Genomic DNA, 17,639 nt, shown 5'->3' on the forward strand with positions numbered 1-17,639 from the left:
AAAAGAGACTCACATCCTATTGCACAAATATTTTATCTGTTTACAGATTTTTAGACATTTCATGATTTAAATATTCTTCAATTCCATTCTGTGAAGAAAATCTGTATGCAAACGTTTCAGCCGTTTTTAATAAGTAGATTAAAATGTGTTTAGTTTGGCTGTGATTCCCTGTTGGCAGGCAGCTAAACTTTATTGATCAACAGACATCTATTCCAGCTTGATATGTTTGCTTTTAAAAGGTACACAAAATCAGTCAGAGAGAATCAGTGATCTGGAATTTTTTATATTACTATCAAAGCAAAGGATATTTAGTTTAGTTCCTCTTCCACTCTGGGCTGCATTTGCTTAAACGGACCGGCTTGCTCCCCCGACCCCTCTCCTTTCCCGGCAGATGGTACAGTCCATTTAAATAGGTGCTTGTCATCTCCCAGTGCTCTGTGTCCTTTCAGCAGTCGGCTACGGGGAGCACATTTCTCAGGGAGCGTGCTGGAGTACTGCCACTCTCTAGCACACACACACACACACATTCACACACACACACACACACACACACACACACGCGCGCGTGCAAACGCACACACACACACTTTGGCTCTCTGTTCGTCACTGCCGTTCTAGCACTGACACACAGGCACGCTTTGGCACCGACTCTGCGCATAGTTTCACACAGTCAAACACACACACACACACGTGCACACACTCACACACACACACACACACACCGTGCAAGCTGGCGTGCTCCTCACAGCAGATAACAGTTACAACCGCAGCCTGCCCCCCCGCCCCCCGCCCCCCCCCCCCCCCCCCCCCCCTCCCTCGCCGTGAGTCGCGCGTCTCTCTCCCCTCGGGGGGAACAGAAGGACAAACTGAGGATTTAACTTGACTTTTTTCTTTTTGCTCCTTTTCCATTTCCTTCTTTTTTTTTGAACGGACCACACTCACTGCTCCGGGAGGAAGAGAGGAGGGATTCTGAACTGGGCGTCGGGTTGCCTGTGTTTGTTTGTTGTTGTTGTTCGATTAGGGGTCCGGGAGAGGTGGTGGTGGGGGGGGGTGGTGGTGGTGTGTGTGTGTGTGCGCGTTCGGTCGGCTCCGCTGGAAAACCCTGCTCCTCCTCCTCCTCCTCCACCTGACAGCATGACCCCCTGCCCGCGCTCCCCTCTCCCCAGGCGAAGATCCTGAAGATGATGGACGACAACCGGCAGCTGGCGCAGCGCATCGACGGAGCCATCCAGTCGGCCAGCGCCGAGGTCAGCTGCCTGCGCTCCGAGCTCAGCGCCACCAGCCGCAGACTGGCTGACCTGGGGGCCACCGAGACCTCCTCCAGCTCCCCCTCCTCTGCCGCCAACGCCGCCGCCGCCGCCGCCGCCGCCGGCCCCGCCGCGGTCGCCTGCGCTGCTGGAGCCGCGGGTGACAGCCTCATGCTCCAGCAGCAGCAGCAGCAGCAGCAGCTCAACCACCACCACCACCACCAACAACACCACCACCACCACGGTAAAGACACACCGGCGGACGCTAGAGAGAGAGAGAGAGAGTGAGAGAGAGAGAGTTGGAGAGTGGCTAACTTTGAATCTTGGGGAGATCGGTGACTAAACGGTCGGTCTCATGCTGAGTCTCATGTTGAGAGAGAGAGAGAGAGAGAGAGGGAGAGGGAGAGAGAGAGAGAGAGAGTCCAACTAAATTGGAAAGAGTCTAAATCGAAAACTTGGAAAGAGAGGCTCATTATGTTTGTGTATTATTGTTAATCGATGAACTGGAATGGCCCACCACTGCTGAACATTGCATTACAACACATATTGTCCAGATTGAATGAAGCCCATTCCGTTTAAAATAGCGAGAGAGAGAAAGAGAGAGAGAGAGAGAGAGAGAGAGAGAGAGAGAGAGAGAGGTGCGTGGAACATGGCTGAATGAATCAGGTTCACCCACAACGACGGTGGTTATTTCGGCGGCGTGCTTATCCTTATGAGAGCAGAGACTGAGGTGCACCGCGGCATGCCTGTGAGCTCAGATGTTCCGCGCATGTGAGCCTGCGTGTGTGTCTCTGCGTGTACTTGCGTGTGTGTGTGTGTGTGGAGCTCTGCGTTCCTTTTGAGGGGTTTTGGTTAGAGAAGGTTTAACAAGCCCCTCTCCACGGCTATCAACATGACAATGGGAGCTAATGTGGCGGTCAGTTACACTGAGAGTGGGATGAACAAAAGAGGGGGGTGGGCGGGGTGTGTGTGTGTGTGTGTGTGTGTGTGTGTGTGTGTGTGTGTGTGTGTTAGAGGGTCGGCTTTCCTGGTGAATGTCAACTCCCAACTCTCTCACACTGTACAGGGTTCTAGTTACTCCCCCCCCCCCTCCCTCACACTGCAGTGCACTCAAATACTTCAAATCTCTCTCTCCCTCTCGTCCAAACACCCTCTCTCACCCGCTCTATGTCTATTTCCCCCCTCTCTCTCTCTCTATCTCTCTCTAACTCTCCCATCTCTCCCACTCCCTCTCTCTCTCACCCCTTCTCACACTCTCCCTCTACGTAACCCCCCTGCCCCCCCCCCTCTCTCTCCCGGATTTCTGCCTCTCTCCTGAGGGGAGGAAGAGGAAAGGGTGGGCAGGTTTTTTCAGGTTGCCGTGGGTTACTGTTACCGAGAGCAGTTTGAATGGCTGCCAGGCCTCTAGAATGCTGTCCTGTGTGCGTGCATGCGTGCGTGTGTGCGTGTGTGTGTGTGTGTGTTTGCGTGCACATATGTCTGTGTCATGTTTATTGACACTTATAACCATGAGTGTGTGTACAGCCACTGACATGTGTCTGTAAACACTATTGAATGTGTATGAGGTAGGTGTGTGTACGTGTACACACACACACACGCACGCACACACACACACACACACACGCACACACACACAGTGTGGAGAGGTTGTCTTGAGGATGTTCTCCCTCCTCGTTCCGTCCGATTGGCTGTGACACTTGGCCCTCACATACCTCCCTAATCACACACACACACACACACACACTTTTTACCCCACCCACCTCCTCCAGCTAAGCTGGCTGTGTGTGGGTCCATATTGTGGGTGTGTGTGTTTGTGTCTGTTTGTTCATCTATACTTTATTGTAGGGTTTTTTCATTCCCCATGTTGCATCAACAAGCATAGCCCTATCTGTGCTTGCTGTTTCCATAACTCTTTGTGTGTGTGTGTATGTGTGTGTGTGTGTGTGTGTGTGTGTGTGTGCTCTTCTGTGCTGCTCATTGCAGGGGCATTCAAGTGTGTAACGCACACACACACATAGCCTCTCATGGTCCGGTAGATAGGACACACATTTGGTCAGCGAGTGCAGCTCCCATTTCACCGTCTACTCGAGTCTTTTCCCCTTTTGGGTACTCTCCATCCCTTCTTCTCTGGCCACCATTGCTGTACCAGCCTGGGGTGTCCGTGCAAGGACATAGACGGAGGCACCAAAGACTGGGTCGCTCATTTATCAACAGTGGTTGCTGTTGTGTGTGTGTGTGTGTGTGTGTAAGTGTGTGTGTGTGTGTGCGTTGTGGGGGTATATTGGGGTTGGCCTGTTCCCTGCACGGACTGCAGATACAGAGAGTCCCCGGGGGGAGGGGGGAGGTAAGAATTGGTACAGCAGTTAGCTGGACATGTGCCACCGCTAAGATTACCTGGTGGGTGTAGTCAGCTAGGTAGCTCGCTAACACCTTTGGGGCTCTGCGTAGCTCGGAGACGCTACGGGGATGAGCGTGTACCGTCTCACACCCTTCACGTTTTACGAACGGGAGCGAGCTATGCATTTTTGCGTTCACCGGCAGATGAATGATGTCGGCGAGGGAGATCTTAATGACGACGACACTCACACTTACCCTCACAAATTACGGCACACAATCTGAGTCCCCGAAGCTCCGCAGCTCCCTTTCAAGGTCCCATATCCCTGTGAGAGTTGGGTCCCTGTGTGGTTTCGTACGGAGGTAATCTTTGTTGAGGGCCTTTCTAGTGGGTGCTAGGGGACTGATGGTACACATGCTTTATAGAACCACCCCCAGAACCGCAGAACCTCTGCCCATGGCCCACATTTGTGAAAGGCTCTTTCTCTCGCTATATCTTTTTTTCACTCCCTAATGGGGGCAGGCAGAACCCGTTTTGAGTCTGTCAGAAAATGATGAGTAGTTCAGCAATTATCAGTGATCTCTCTTGAATGCAAAGGGAGATGAAAAATATTATGTAGCCATGCTGTCTATAATATAGCAAAAAATGAAACGGCTATTTCCACTGACATATTGCAACAAATCTACCCACCGGCATTTATACCGCAGGACAAGTTTGGTATTTGATGATCTTAAAGTGGAGCTGTGAATGAATTAGAGGCAGTTTTCTGTGCCGCTTATCTTTGGCTTTCATTTGTCACTTTGAATCTGGGATGGTGCTGGTGATGTTCTTACCTCCTCCGCATCTCAGAGCGTGGCCTGGTCAATCCATTGTTCGGTATTCCCAGGGTTTGGAGATGCTCCGCTTCACTGCCTTTTCACAAACATGCGGGTTGAAGCATTCATCCGGGCTTACTGATCCAAACATGGCTTTGCCTTGCTTTCCGAAAAGGCTCTGAAATTAGATTTTCCCCTCCAACGGACACTGTTGATAAAACATATCGGCCAACCGCTCTATCTGCTCACTTTAAAACTGCCTTGCCCGAAGGCAAGTAGCACTCATGCTTCACCCAAAGGTGAGAATGTTCTCGTAAAAGGTTGATAAAGCAAAACTTACCATGTAAGTTTTCAACTTCTAGTGGCTTGGCTTGTAGGCAAAGTTGAAGGTCTATCGGTTTTTCCCACATGGAAAATGTGCGAAACCATGTGTGGACCAGAATAAAACGATTACAGGAATTCCCTAGATAGACTCACGGATCGGCGTATTTCATTCATGAGAAACCTTCTAGTCCAGGTATCTTTTAATGAAATAGCTGCAGTAGTAAAGTTTCATAGTGCAGCTTTAAATTGACATTTAACCTTGAACTCTGAGTTTGTACCTCGGTAGGGCAGGTGGCTACTGCTAGTTTAAGACCGTGGCTTTAGAATATCGATAAAACGATTGAAGCGTGGAGACCGGTCCTCGCTTATTTACGCTCTCTACATGTTGACAGAGTGATCGGTCAGGGAGAGCAGAAGGCAGCAGCCCTCGGAGGGAATAATAAAGGAAAGCAGCGTGGAGATGAATCCATCGTAATGTAAGGAGTCTGACACGGAGACCAGAAAGCCAACCGTGGGAGGTTTTTGGTGTGTCTGTTAAATGATTAATGTGCTAACCAGCGTTGCGAGCCCACAATGCTAGGCTACAGTGCGATGGCGTTGATGTAAATCTGGTCATGGAAATAAAAGGCAGAATCAAGGGTATTGGATTCGGGTGTTCGCTTTGAGAATAAAAAGAAAATGCTCATCAGAGGTGAGAAGAATCAGATACAGTATACTAGATTTCAAGTGGTTGTACCAAGGTTGTTTGTTGATAGCATTATCCTAGTCAGCCTCACGAGTAAGTGCACTCACTACTCTGTAGCGTGTTTTACACTTCGGTGTCTCCGGTGTCTGTTACCTCGTTAAACATCTTTGCTTGTTATGGTCTCACGGTCCCATCGTAACCTTTCTTACCAAGCTCATTATGATGCTAGGCATATGCAATGAATGTTCGTTAGTGGAAGGGCTTTCTCCGGCTTTCTGAAATGCATTAACATTTGCCGTAATGTGGCAAGGAGAGAAGACCCATTAGTTATAATTTCACACTCTCATTAGTATAAATCAGGTAGAAACATATTATTATTTGGTTCATTTTGTATATATTGTTTTTTAAAGATTTATTTATTTTTTTTTTTTTTAGGCTTCATTATAGAGTGAGACAGAGAGGGAAGGTATGGAAGATAGAGGGGAGGACATGCAGCAAAGGGCCTCGGGCAGGATTCAAACCTGTGCCACTGCCATCAGGACTGAGCCTATATGGTACGCGGCCTACCTGGTGAGCCACTGGGGCGCCCCGTTTACATCGTTTTTAGCAACTAAGGAGAACTTCTGCCAGATTTTATGGACATGTTGTTCGGCTGTGGACTCAGATAGCTATCAAATCAGTGTCACTCCGCTACAGCACGTGTAGTATCGATTGCGAGGTTTTCCCCCTGACTTACTTGTCAATCAAGCGTTCAGAACGCTTGTTCGCGTGTCTGACATTTGGCCTCCCTCCTCATCTCACCTTGAAAAGCATTCAAAGTTCAAGCCGTCCTCTCGACAGCGGCTGTGGAGTAGTACTGTGGAGACTGAGCCCGCTCTCAGCACGCGCCAGCTGTGTGATTGAAACGCACTTGAGAGGGGGAGATGCAGCAGCATAACACCCATCATAAAAGACTGGATCACCTCAGGCTGTGGAAGTAAAGCGAATGAGACTGATGGGGAACTGTATCGCTGATGGTCCGTGACACACGCACACGCACACACACACACACACACACACACACACACACACACACACACACACACAGCTCCTCTTTCTTCTTCAGTGTTTCGGCTTGGAGGAGCACATGTATCGCTACATGTGTGGGAGAGATGATGGTGTCGATGCGCTGCAGGTTATTCCCGTTTGTTGTCAGGTTTTTTTGGACGAATATGTATTCAACGCTGCTGCCTCCACCGACAGATGGTGACTCATTAAAGCGGTTAGGGGGAAAAGTTGCGATCGGAAATTGCGAAGCCCTCTCGTGGCCTGTGGCCAATTTGAATTGTTCTCCTCTGCTGCTGGCACTGCCGCGGCCGTTGGCTGCATTAACGTCGCTAACGAACATCAGGTGATGAGGGAAATTACCACCCGCTGGAAAATGATGCTACGAAGGGACCACGTAGGTTGACATGGTAATAATAAGCCGGAGCCGGGCGCGTGGGTGATGACTGTAATTACTCTCTTTTAATGAAACATTTACGTTGAAACATGGCGATGTCTAACGATGCAGTTAAAGGTCATTCGTTTTAAATGGACACCTCTTTTCTGTACCCTCCCGGCGATATTAAATTGTATGCAATTTGAAAGGGTTGGGGTCAGGGTTAAGCAGTACACAGTCTTGGTAAATCCACTGTACAAGGATGTGTGGGTGTGTGTACGTGTGCTTGGGAGTGTGTTCATGCCTGTGTGTTGGTGTGTGTGTGTGTGTACATGTGTAATTTGCAGCAATGCAGCGATAAAGTGTCCAGTTTAGGGGATACGACAAGGTTGTTTCACGCATACCCAGCCATTCCTTATAGGGAACAGTTAGCTGTTCTCCATGGATGGGTCAGGTAAAGTCTGTGTTTGGATGACTCTGTTCTTGCGTTTGTGTGTGGGTGTGTGTGTGTGTGTTTTTGATTTTCTCAGCAGATTCCCAGGTAGAGCTTTTAAAAAAAAATAAATCATGCTGACCTGTGAATCCTTCCGCATGTCATTGCAGTGCATAAGAAGCATAAACATGCAGCAACGCCACACTTGCGTCACAGATGGCTGCCTGTGCACCAATCGTGACATCGCACATATTCAGACGCCATTAAGTGCAAATGCCACACTGGGACTTGTCAAATGAGAGAGAGAGAGAGACAGAGAGAGAGAGGGGAGGGTGAGGGTGAGAGAGAGAGCAATGTGAGAGGAGGGGGAAAAGAGAGCGAGAGCAAAGTCTAGAAGGTGAGCCAGAGTGGGCATGGCGAAGTGCCTCGATAAGGAAATGTCACCAGCTCTGCAGAAAGTCGTCTGAAGGAGGATGTTGAGGAGGGTGAATTCTGCGGCATGCTGAAGACGTCAGGCGGGCCAATATCAGCTATGTCCACCAGGAAGTGCCCTGACCCCTGAGAACAGCCACCCACTGATGGAAGGCGTTGTCTTGCCCATGAAGGAGAGGGCATTGTTCCTGTTGTTATCACAAACATGGAGAACCTCCCTTTCTTCTCCTCCTATGGTGGACTTAGAAGCCCTACACATGCTTGACACATTATTGTGTACACCTTTCAGGCGATACTTTAATCAAAAGCTACTGAATTGTCGCTAAAGCTAGGGTAGGCAATTGATTTTAGAAGCATTTGTTGTCATATTGGTTCAAATTCTTCCAATGAATGACAACAATCATAAGTGAAGCCCATGTGAGTATTCACAGCACCTTTGTGCTGTTGATGTTTATAAATCACATCCCCGAACATTGTTGATCGGCGATCAGAGAACCACTGTACCCCGCTCCAGAGCATCCAGAGTGGGTCCTGATAGGGCCGGTATAGAGACCCGCTCCAGAGCATCCAGAGTGGGTCCTGATAGGGCCGGTATAGAGACCCGCTCCAGAGCATCCAGAGTGGGTCCTGATAGGGCTGGTAAAGAGACGCCTGCCCTTGGATCTCTGTGCTCCAGAGCATCCAGAGTGGGTCCTGATAGGAGGAGGCTGGTAAAGAGGCCGCCCCCCTGCCCCTGGCTCTCTCTCTGGGGGGGCGGAGCTTAATGGACCCAGATAGCAGATGAGAGGAGCGCATGTCTCTCTTCATTTATGCTGCATTTGATGATGCCGGGGTGTGTGTGTTTCTGAGTTGTGTATGTGGATGGTGTGTGTGTGTGTGTGTGTGTGTGTGTGTGTGTGTGTGTGTGTGTGTGTGTGTGTGTGTGTGTGTGTGTGTGTGTGGTGTGGGATCTGCTGTAGGGGCTCCCTGGGAATATTTTTCATCTGCAATTATTCAGAACGGAGGCCCAGCCAGCCGATAAGCCTCGACAGAGTGGAGCTTTCCATTTCCCCCGCAAAATGGAAATACTAAACGTTTCGTTCACCATGTAGTCACGGGGGAATGGCGTTTTGAAACAATGTCATTGTTTCTGTCGTCTCTCTTACCACGCGTGGCTCATCCTAACATTGGGTGTGTGGAGGGTGGGGTTATTGACGTGACACGCTCCATAGTTTCATCCCCACCCCCGCGGGTGAGAAAGTAAAGCAGTACGCGCGCGTACTGTGTGCGTGTGTGTGTGTGTGCGTGTGCGTGCGTGCGTGCATGCGTGTGTGTTACATGCAGTGGCAGCCAACGTTGGAAAGCAGTATCATTGTTCTCCATAGAAGACAGGTTTCTCTGTGTTTTATTGATACGTTTTTGGATGGCGGGGTCTGCGTGCTACCGCTACACCTTATTTTGTCTCCGAGCTGACAGGCGCTGCCAAGCGAGGACCACCGACGAGAAGCTTTAGACGAGAAGCTAAATGCAATGATAATCATTGCATTCATAATTCAAAAATATATATATTTTCTGTGAAATATGCCTGTGGTATAAAACAAAATTACAGCAAAATTACAGAAATCAGCAATAATCACGGAAGGAGAAACAGGTTTTTTTTCCAGCTGTTGGGTAATAATCCTGTAATACTGCACCACATTATAGTGCTTAGAAAACACCCATGAACTCCTGACACTACTGCTCTTTTGGGAATCCAACTGAGCCGTGTTCCTTTGGAGGCAGGGGGTAATTTTAGCTGCGGTCCGGCCTGCGGTGGGGGGCAGGTCTACGTTTGGTCGTTAGCAGAGATGATGGGTAACCCGAGAATCATGGCCGCTATTTCGGATGCCACAGGTACACCCAAGAGGAATCACCGCCGAGCGTCGCATGACTAGCACCGCAGGGCTAGCACTGCCGCTGGAGGGCTAGCGCCGGATGGCTAGCGCATAAGTTACATGCACCACGGATCCCCTGACCTGCGCCCCAGTGCTGTCGTTTAGACGTTTACAAATCTGGGTGTGATTTCAGACCGGTTGGGGTGGGGGGGGGGGTGGGTTCTGTATATAGTCCCATTTCCCCTGGTTCTGGAAGTATCCACCAGGCTGGGCCCCCGCAGGAGACAGGACTGAAGATGAAGTGGGCTGGGGTGACAAACTTTATATTTGTCGTTTTTTGCAGTTTATTTATTTTTTAAGAAGTGCAGGAAAGGAAGACCCACTTCGCTGTAGAATGTGAATGGGATGGGAAACGTTCTGCTGAACTGAACGTTTCCCATCCCCAAGGAAAGTGTGTGTGTGCGTGTGTGAGACACACTCACTCAAGCACACACACACACAGGGAGACGGAGACACACACGCATTCTCAGTGGAGTCGGTAGTTTGACGGCGCTGCCGTGTACGTTGTTTGGGACTTCACAAAACCTCTCCTATCTCCCCCTTCCCCCTTCCCCCTTCTCACCCTGGACTTGACACCCACACTGGAATGTGAGCTTCAGGTCTGCAGGGCGGAGTGGGCGTGGCTGGACCCATACCCAGAGACTAACTGTTGCTCTATAAAGAGGACGAGACGGCTGACATATATATGTACATATACATATACAGAACAGGTCTGATTTTCACCTGTTTAATGGGTTTCCACTTTACACGTAACTCTGTTTCCCCTGAATAAAAACAGGATGTTTGTTTAACCACATCCAGTACAAGCATGTAGATACACATTCGCCGTTACTTATCGCCACTTTTACAATGATCATACACACAGAAACACGCACGCACGCGCACACACACACAACACACACACACACACAGCACACGCAGCAATCTGCCCATGTTTGTCATCGTTGGTTAGCCAGTTAGTCAGGCCTGGCTGCTGCCATGGATCAGAGTGCTGGTGATGCGGCCCACAGAGGCCCATCATCCATCATCATGGGCAGGCTGTCTGCACCAGCTGCTGCCTGCCTGGATGCAGAGAGGCACACGCTGGCTTCCCACACCCAGGCACGGGTGGCACGCCGTAGGCAGGTGGAGGCCTGCCATCAGTGGACCCCCAACCACTGGTGGTGGTGGTGGTGGTGGTGGGGGCGATGGTGCAGGTTCTTCGGGTGGTGGTGGTGGTGGTGGTGGTGGTTGTGGGGCAGGAAGTGATGTGCGGGGTATTGAATCAAGCATGGGGAGCAGATTGGGAGGGAGGTGCCTGGTAGTGGGTGTGGTCAAGGCGTAAAGTGGGAGGAGTTAGGGGACGGGTGGTAGAGAAGATTGTGCGGAAGAGGCATGAAGGGAAATGTATTGGTAAGATAGCGTATGTTGACCTTACCTTAGTTTATTGGTAAAGTAAAGTGATTGCGTTGACTCACTCCTACACACCCGTTCTTGTGTGTGTGTGTGTGTATATACATCCCATTTTCAAAGGTCCAAAAGTTATTATTGTGCAGAGATTCTTATATATATATATATATAGAGTGACATTCATCAAAATATATGAATTCACTTCCTTGTGTGTATTGGGCTCCCCTTCACACAGGGGAAATATGTCTACGAGGTCACATTTTATCTGCTGATGCCTATCTCCGCCATTGGAGACGTAGCCTTGTGCAGCGTCAGGTGGGCTGTCCCCCCCCCCCCTCCGGAGCTGTATCAGATCAATGGCTTCGATCTCCGTCTTAGCGCTTCAATCGAGGATCGACTGAACCGCTGATGATCCAGCGATGACGGCTGCCAACCGGAGAGCCGGGCTGTTACGCCGAGGTTGAATCAGGGGCGCGCGCCTTGGTCACGAACCGCCGTGGCCGTGGAACACACAGACGCGGCCCTTTCCCTTACTCAGCCTGAAGTGAAATTGATTCCATTAGGATGGAGTGCCAGAAGAGCGCTGGAGCGTGCCGTTACTGCCTCCCGCTCGACTCCTCTGAAATCCGAGTGGCCAGAAGGTTGTCTTTTATTATCGGATTTTAAATACCTTCGGGTGTATTCCGCGGTCGTGACGCCTAACGTTTGGTTCGACTAAAAAAGTATGATTGTTTTCTCTTCCGTTGTTCGACGCATTCTTCAGAAATCCGGCCTCACAGTTGTGTCGCCAAAGTGAACCACGGCAGGAACAGAACCTTCTGTCTTTTTCCTGGAATACCGGACAAAGACTAGGAATAAATGAACTGATGTACTGAAACATGTATACTTAAACATGTAATACATGTTTCATACATCCCTAATACATAATACATACCTAACACACTTAAAGTGAATGGCTGAATAAAGTGTCCCATTTAAAATGTAGTATTTCTAGACAGGGCTTAAGGACAAGCTTATTGTTGGTTATTGTCCATTAGTAGTGAAACGCTACGTTGATTCCTTCATCTGTAGTTCGGACTTCCTTCGTCACAATATTTGCTCTATATCCCCCAAAAAGCAACAACATTAAGGTCAGGGTCACTGCCTCCGAAAGTCTCAATGTAACTCACATTGAGTCTACCTTACCCTTGACCCCATGCCAAGTGACCTGTGGACCTAAAGTTGGGTTAACCTGCAACCATTTCATTCAGACATGCTGAATGCGTTGTCAATCTTGGTTGAAACTGCACAACGTTTGCACAGTAGGAAGATCAGGTTTCCTGTCGATCAAGAGTGATGGAAATAGAACAGTTGGAACTCTACTTCAATATTCCCTAAGTCTATATTCACTGATCCTTACACATCCCTTACAGTAACACCTTCATCAATCACCAGTCTTCATTAAAATCCATCTCTATGGAAGGCTCTGTGCAACCTCCTCATTTCTTTCTGAATTCCTTCCCTCTTAAATAAGGTGGAAAGGTACATATACAGAGCCGGCCAATCACCACGCCTCACCTTTGCCTCCGGCGCTGCAAGGCGCTGCCCCTCTTTCAGCTTCGCAGGATAAAGGTTCAGCCAGGGTTCGAAAGGAAGCCAGGGAAGAAAGAGGAGTACGAAGTACTTACTCTCGTTTTTTATTCTCGTTTTTTTTTTCTACACAACCCCAGTGTCAGTTCCCCGCTACCTTTCTGGCTCCTTCCTTCTCTCTGACGGGGGATGGAAGGCGGTTTGAAATGACAGCTGGGTGGTTATTTGTAGCGTCGGAGACGGCTCTCTCTTTCTGCCAAGCTGTTTGAAACAAACCGTCTTTGAAGGACGCCCAAGGCTGTCATCTATCTGTCGGTTGAGGGGGAGGACATTGATGCAACGTCAGGGGGGCAACACAGGTTGCTATCAAAGGTGGACGCAGAGGGAATACAGAGGAAGACGGCTCTTCAATGGAGTGGCAATATGAGCCAATTTTGAAGAAGCGAAATACACCTCGTGGACATGGTGGCTTTTGAAGAGGGGATTGGTGGTCGAGTACATAGTGTGAATCGAATGGAAAAAACATTCTATCCAACGGCGTATTGAAGTGGTGTGCGTGTGTGCGTGGGCAATACCGTGCGAGCGGGTCACACACTTTCTGCAGAGCATAATCCATCTCCTCAAGCAGTGCAGAGATGGGATTTCCCTATCGCCGTCGGTGGATGGGACCTGTAGCGTGGGGTCTCGGTTACAGACCATAATGAACCATGGCAACAGCCACTCGCTGTCAGAGTCAACCCAGCTCCACAGCCTCCAGATGGAACTCTAGGCCGGGCCGCACAACAGACACCACCGTGATGTAATGCCACCACAGTCAACTGCCATTAGGCTCCATGATAATAATACTGGGCTGTGCTTGGGTCGTTTCACACACACACCCATATTAAGCACTCTGTTACATTCCACTGTGGATTTATCCTGTTATTAAATGTGCACAGTTCCTTTGTGTTTGTATGTCGAAACCCCCCCACCCCCCCCCCAGTTCCGGGATGTATTACATAACTGGAAGGGGTTCAGGGTAGGCTAGTGGTCAGGGTATTTGACTACTGGTACCGGGCGTAAACCCAGATGTCTGCAGATGTCTATGTATCCTTGAGCAAGCATAATATTGCTTATGAATAATTGTGGAGTGTGTGTGGTTGATGGCTGGTTTAGGCAGCCTCACCTGGCCCTTAAACCACACAAACTCTACAATCATTATCTAAAAAAAATCGTTGCTTGGGATAAAAGCCACTGCCATAAAATATATAATGCATAGTAACTGGAACTATTTTCTGCCAATCGGCTCAGTTGCTCAAGTGTAGTATGTGGGAGCCCACCATATATCTGCTGTTACTTCCATGGTCCATTCAGTCATTCCTTCTGCAGCGTGTGCTCTGGTAATGATGCGTATCCTCCTCAGCACATCCCTATAACTCGTTGTGTTGCAGTACCATCGTACCGTACACATAACTCCCAGCCCCGCTCTCCTCTTACTCCACCTGAATGTGCGTGCTGCCAGAATGGATTCAATGAAACCAGACGGGTTCAAATGAAATAGGGCTTGTGAGGCTATGAAGTTTCTCGTCTCCCAGACAATCGTCACAGTCTTCATCACGGCTGACAGGGAGGTCCGAGGCAGCATCTGTCTGCGTCCGCGCAGCCGTGATGTATCGTAGGCTTAGAAGCCAGATATTGCCCTGCTATCCAGGGTCTCTGGCAGCTTTTGTCAGGCTTAGATCACGGATTCCCTGATTATACTGTTGCTTTCCAAGATAATACTACTGCTGTTTGCTACATCTGGTGTTGCATGCTCCTGGTACATCTGCCAGTGTTCAATCAATACCCACCACAGACTCTTTGATTTGATGAGATTTATTTTTTGTACTGAAGGAAAAGTTTAAAACGTACATGTTTAACAACAAGCAAACTGTGGCAATCAGATAGTTGATAAAAATCGGGTCTGATTTCTCTCCAGACGTAAAACCAGATTAAATGCAATGCCGGCAGACAATGGATTGTGGTCCCCTATATATTTGACCCCTGTAAACACTCTGGGGGTAGGACTGCAGCCTGCTATAAGCTATGGGCTTTGTTAACATCTCTGTGGTCCACCATAACATAGGCATGCACATGCACACATGCACACACATACACACACACGCACTTCTTCCCTCAGAGCGTTCTGTTTTTAGTTCAAGTCATAAAAACATCTCGCACCGACCCATGAATTATGGTCTGTATACACAATGGCCAGACCACATGGGTCTGGTGGGAAAACCGCTCAGCAAGCTCTGCCTGAAACCAAAGTCATTCGTTCCATGTCAAGGTTCATCCATTCATGGCTGTAGTGTTGTTTTCATTAAACGCTGCTATGCATTGGAGTTTATTATAACAAAAAAACTGCAATAGAACAAACTGGACCACTGTTCAAACTAAACAGTGGTGCAGTTTGTTGATTCCTTTGGGGCCTATTCCCAACTGGAAGGCAGTTTAAATATGAAGATTGTGTATATGGTGAGCATTTCCACCGTGTTAGTTTAGAAGGTTTCCCTTGTCCCTGTTCCCGTCAGTGGTAGGGTGGGATCAGCGTTAAGGGAGACTCTGGCTGCGTCTCAATTCAGGGGCTGCGTCCTTCAAAGGACGCATTTGAAGACGGATTAGGTCACAGCGGCGCGTCAAGGCTGTCCCATTTCGAAGGCTCCTTCAAATGCGGCCGAGATATGCAGCTTTCTCATCACGGATTTGACCCAGGTGGATCCTTCACGACCCAACGTATCCCAAGATTCATTGCGCGTTGGATTTTTTTCAGAAATGGCGCGGAGAGAGCTGAAGCGGCAGCTGCAGCGAATACATATTAAATGACAATACTATGTAAAACATTTCTTTTATATTAAAGTAAGGTTGGGACTATTTTAAATATGTAACTTTATTGTGAAAGTTCAATGACATTAACGCTAGCCATATAACGTTAAACTAATTAACGTTAAGCCAACGTCCTCTCTTCCTCTTCACCCGCCAGCTCCGGCGGTGAATCTTCTCCCACTCCTCCAATAAAAGATAAAACTTAACAAATAAAATTTAGATTTCTGGCTCCATATTTCTCCCCCGCTGTCCGGTTTGAACCGCAGCTGTCAGGGTTTTTAGGCGACATGAGCGGCGCGTCGCCACGCAAGGTAAAGGGCGTTAGCGGCTTGTTCCGCAATCCGGAAATGCTCCGTAGGCTAGACCGTCTCATTTTACAAACACTCGCCACACCTTCATAGACCACATCCTTCGAAGGATGCAGCCCCTGGATTGGGACACAGCCTCTTACTCAAACTTCTAATTTCATTTTCACTACCTTTTATACCATTTGCTAATAAAATCTGCTCAATGAACAAAACACCTATCGTCAGGCCATTCAGGTGGGTCTAGAGGGAATGGCGGTCAGGGTGTTTAACTTCCAGTTGAAAGGGGCAGAGGTCCAACACCAATGTCCACAGTCTACCTGGTGGCATCCTTGAGCAGGATTCCTAACCCCAACCTGTTCATCGATGGAATTATGTCTACTGTGTGTACTGGAAAGGAGCAAAGCCAATTAGCAGTAGTAAAACATAGGGAGTCACTTAACAGTAGTAAAACGTAGGGAGATGTTCCCTAGGGAAGCCGTACCGTATTTTGAGGTTCTCTGGTGGTGTTCCGGCATGAGATCCATAACAGATGTGTTAAGTTAGGCAACGGCCCAGGTGGCCGTTGCTACTGAATTACTGGTTCTAAACCCCCTAATGCTTTTATTTCCTCCAAGGGGCTCTTCTGTCTCTCAGTTCAGCTCTCAAAGCTCCATGTTCACAATCCCCCTATTCATAGTGTATGAGTTGTAATATTTTTAATTAATTATAATAAGTATAATTCTCCCTCCCTCAGTTTATAATAATGTTTTGTAGAGCGTGGTACCACTACAATAAGGACGTCTAAAGCTGCGGCTGCACAAATAATAACCATGCCACAACTGGATTAAAATTCTAAGCGTTTGAACAGTGGTGTTTTGCCATTGATTTTTCAATTAACTCAAGGGGGTGTGATACATTAAACTTGACCTTAGCTGACTCTGTGACTCTGTGTACGGCTGAGCTGTGGCGTTTCTCAGGGCAGAGTGGAGCGGCCACTCCCTCTTCTACCCGGATATCTGAGCCTTGCTTCGAGGATTACTGCAGACTTTCTACACTTCAGCCACCCATTCCAGCTGCGCAATTACCACAACCACCAGATTACGCCATCAAACAGCAAGCCACTGTCGCCGCCACGACGCTACTGACGCACCAAGACACTGTTAGGCTGCAAACCGTTCACACAAACGCCGTCGCACAAAAGCATTCAAAATTGCCGGAATACGTTGCAAGATTGATTTTCCCAGATGCTGTTTGTCGTTTTTTTTTTACTGAAGGATACTTTGACGATTACAATGGCGTGATTGTGTTCGGCATGTTGGCCAGGCTCGTCTTTGTGTAAATTTTCTTTGTGAAAGACAGAGCAGCATGGAGATAAGAGCGGCGAAGTACGACGGCACGCTGCGCTTACAACGAGAGGCGCTGTGTGAGCCGGTGAATCCATTTCATCTCTCGTTCGCTCATTAGGATTCAGAGGACGCGAGGCTCGAGCCTGGCTCAGATGAGCATGACGAATGCAAGGAGAGGTAGTAGGATGCTCAGAAACAGATCAAAAAAATCTCCAAAGAGTGGGGAAGGGAACCTAAAGGAGTCCACAGGGTTCGGGGGAGTTTGGAAGGATGAAGGAGGCAAGCCTTTGACTGAAGCTAAACGGCAAGGTCTTTGTGAATTGCAGATAGAGTGGTGCTCTGGCGGATGATTGCTAAAGTGCGCGAGCTAGCTGGCTAATTACGCAGGGGCTGGTTGGAATGCTGATAACAGCTCTGAGAGGTGTGGGTGGAGATGAGGGGAGGCTGGATGTGGTGGGCGGGTCATGAAAGGACCGGTATAAAGCGGCCATGTACTCGAGATGTTTCTGAATTCTTGCAACGTTTTTTTTTCTTTTTGATCCCTTCCAGGAACTGCAAGGACCCTTGAGCTTGTCCGGGCAAATGTCTTTCCTCTTGTTT

General features: G+C 48.7%; 1 protein-coding gene across 2 annotated transcripts in view; it reads left to right on the forward strand.

The window, feature by feature from the left end:
* The first annotated feature begins 338 nt into the window (after positions 1 to 338).
* The window catches only part of LOC311360050 (kazrin-A-like), a 98,263-nt gene continuing 80,962 nt past the window's right edge, over positions 339 to 17,639 (forward strand). The window contains exon 1 of one of the 2 annotated variants that reach the window (XM_084480129.1): positions 339 to 1,491. In XM_084480129.1, the coding sequence (XP_084336255.1) occupies positions 1,182 to 1,491 (310 nt within the window). In that variant the 5' untranslated portion in view covers positions 339 to 1,181. The remainder of the gene's footprint in view (positions 1,492 to 17,639) is intronic. The other variant, XM_084480128.1, reaches the window with a different exon arrangement.

The sequence above is a fragment of the Micromesistius poutassou genome (genome assembly GCF_964030765.1).
Source record: "Micromesistius poutassou genome assembly, chromosome: 15".
Taxonomy (NCBI): domain Eukaryota; kingdom Metazoa; phylum Chordata; class Actinopteri; order Gadiformes; family Gadidae; genus Micromesistius; species Micromesistius poutassou.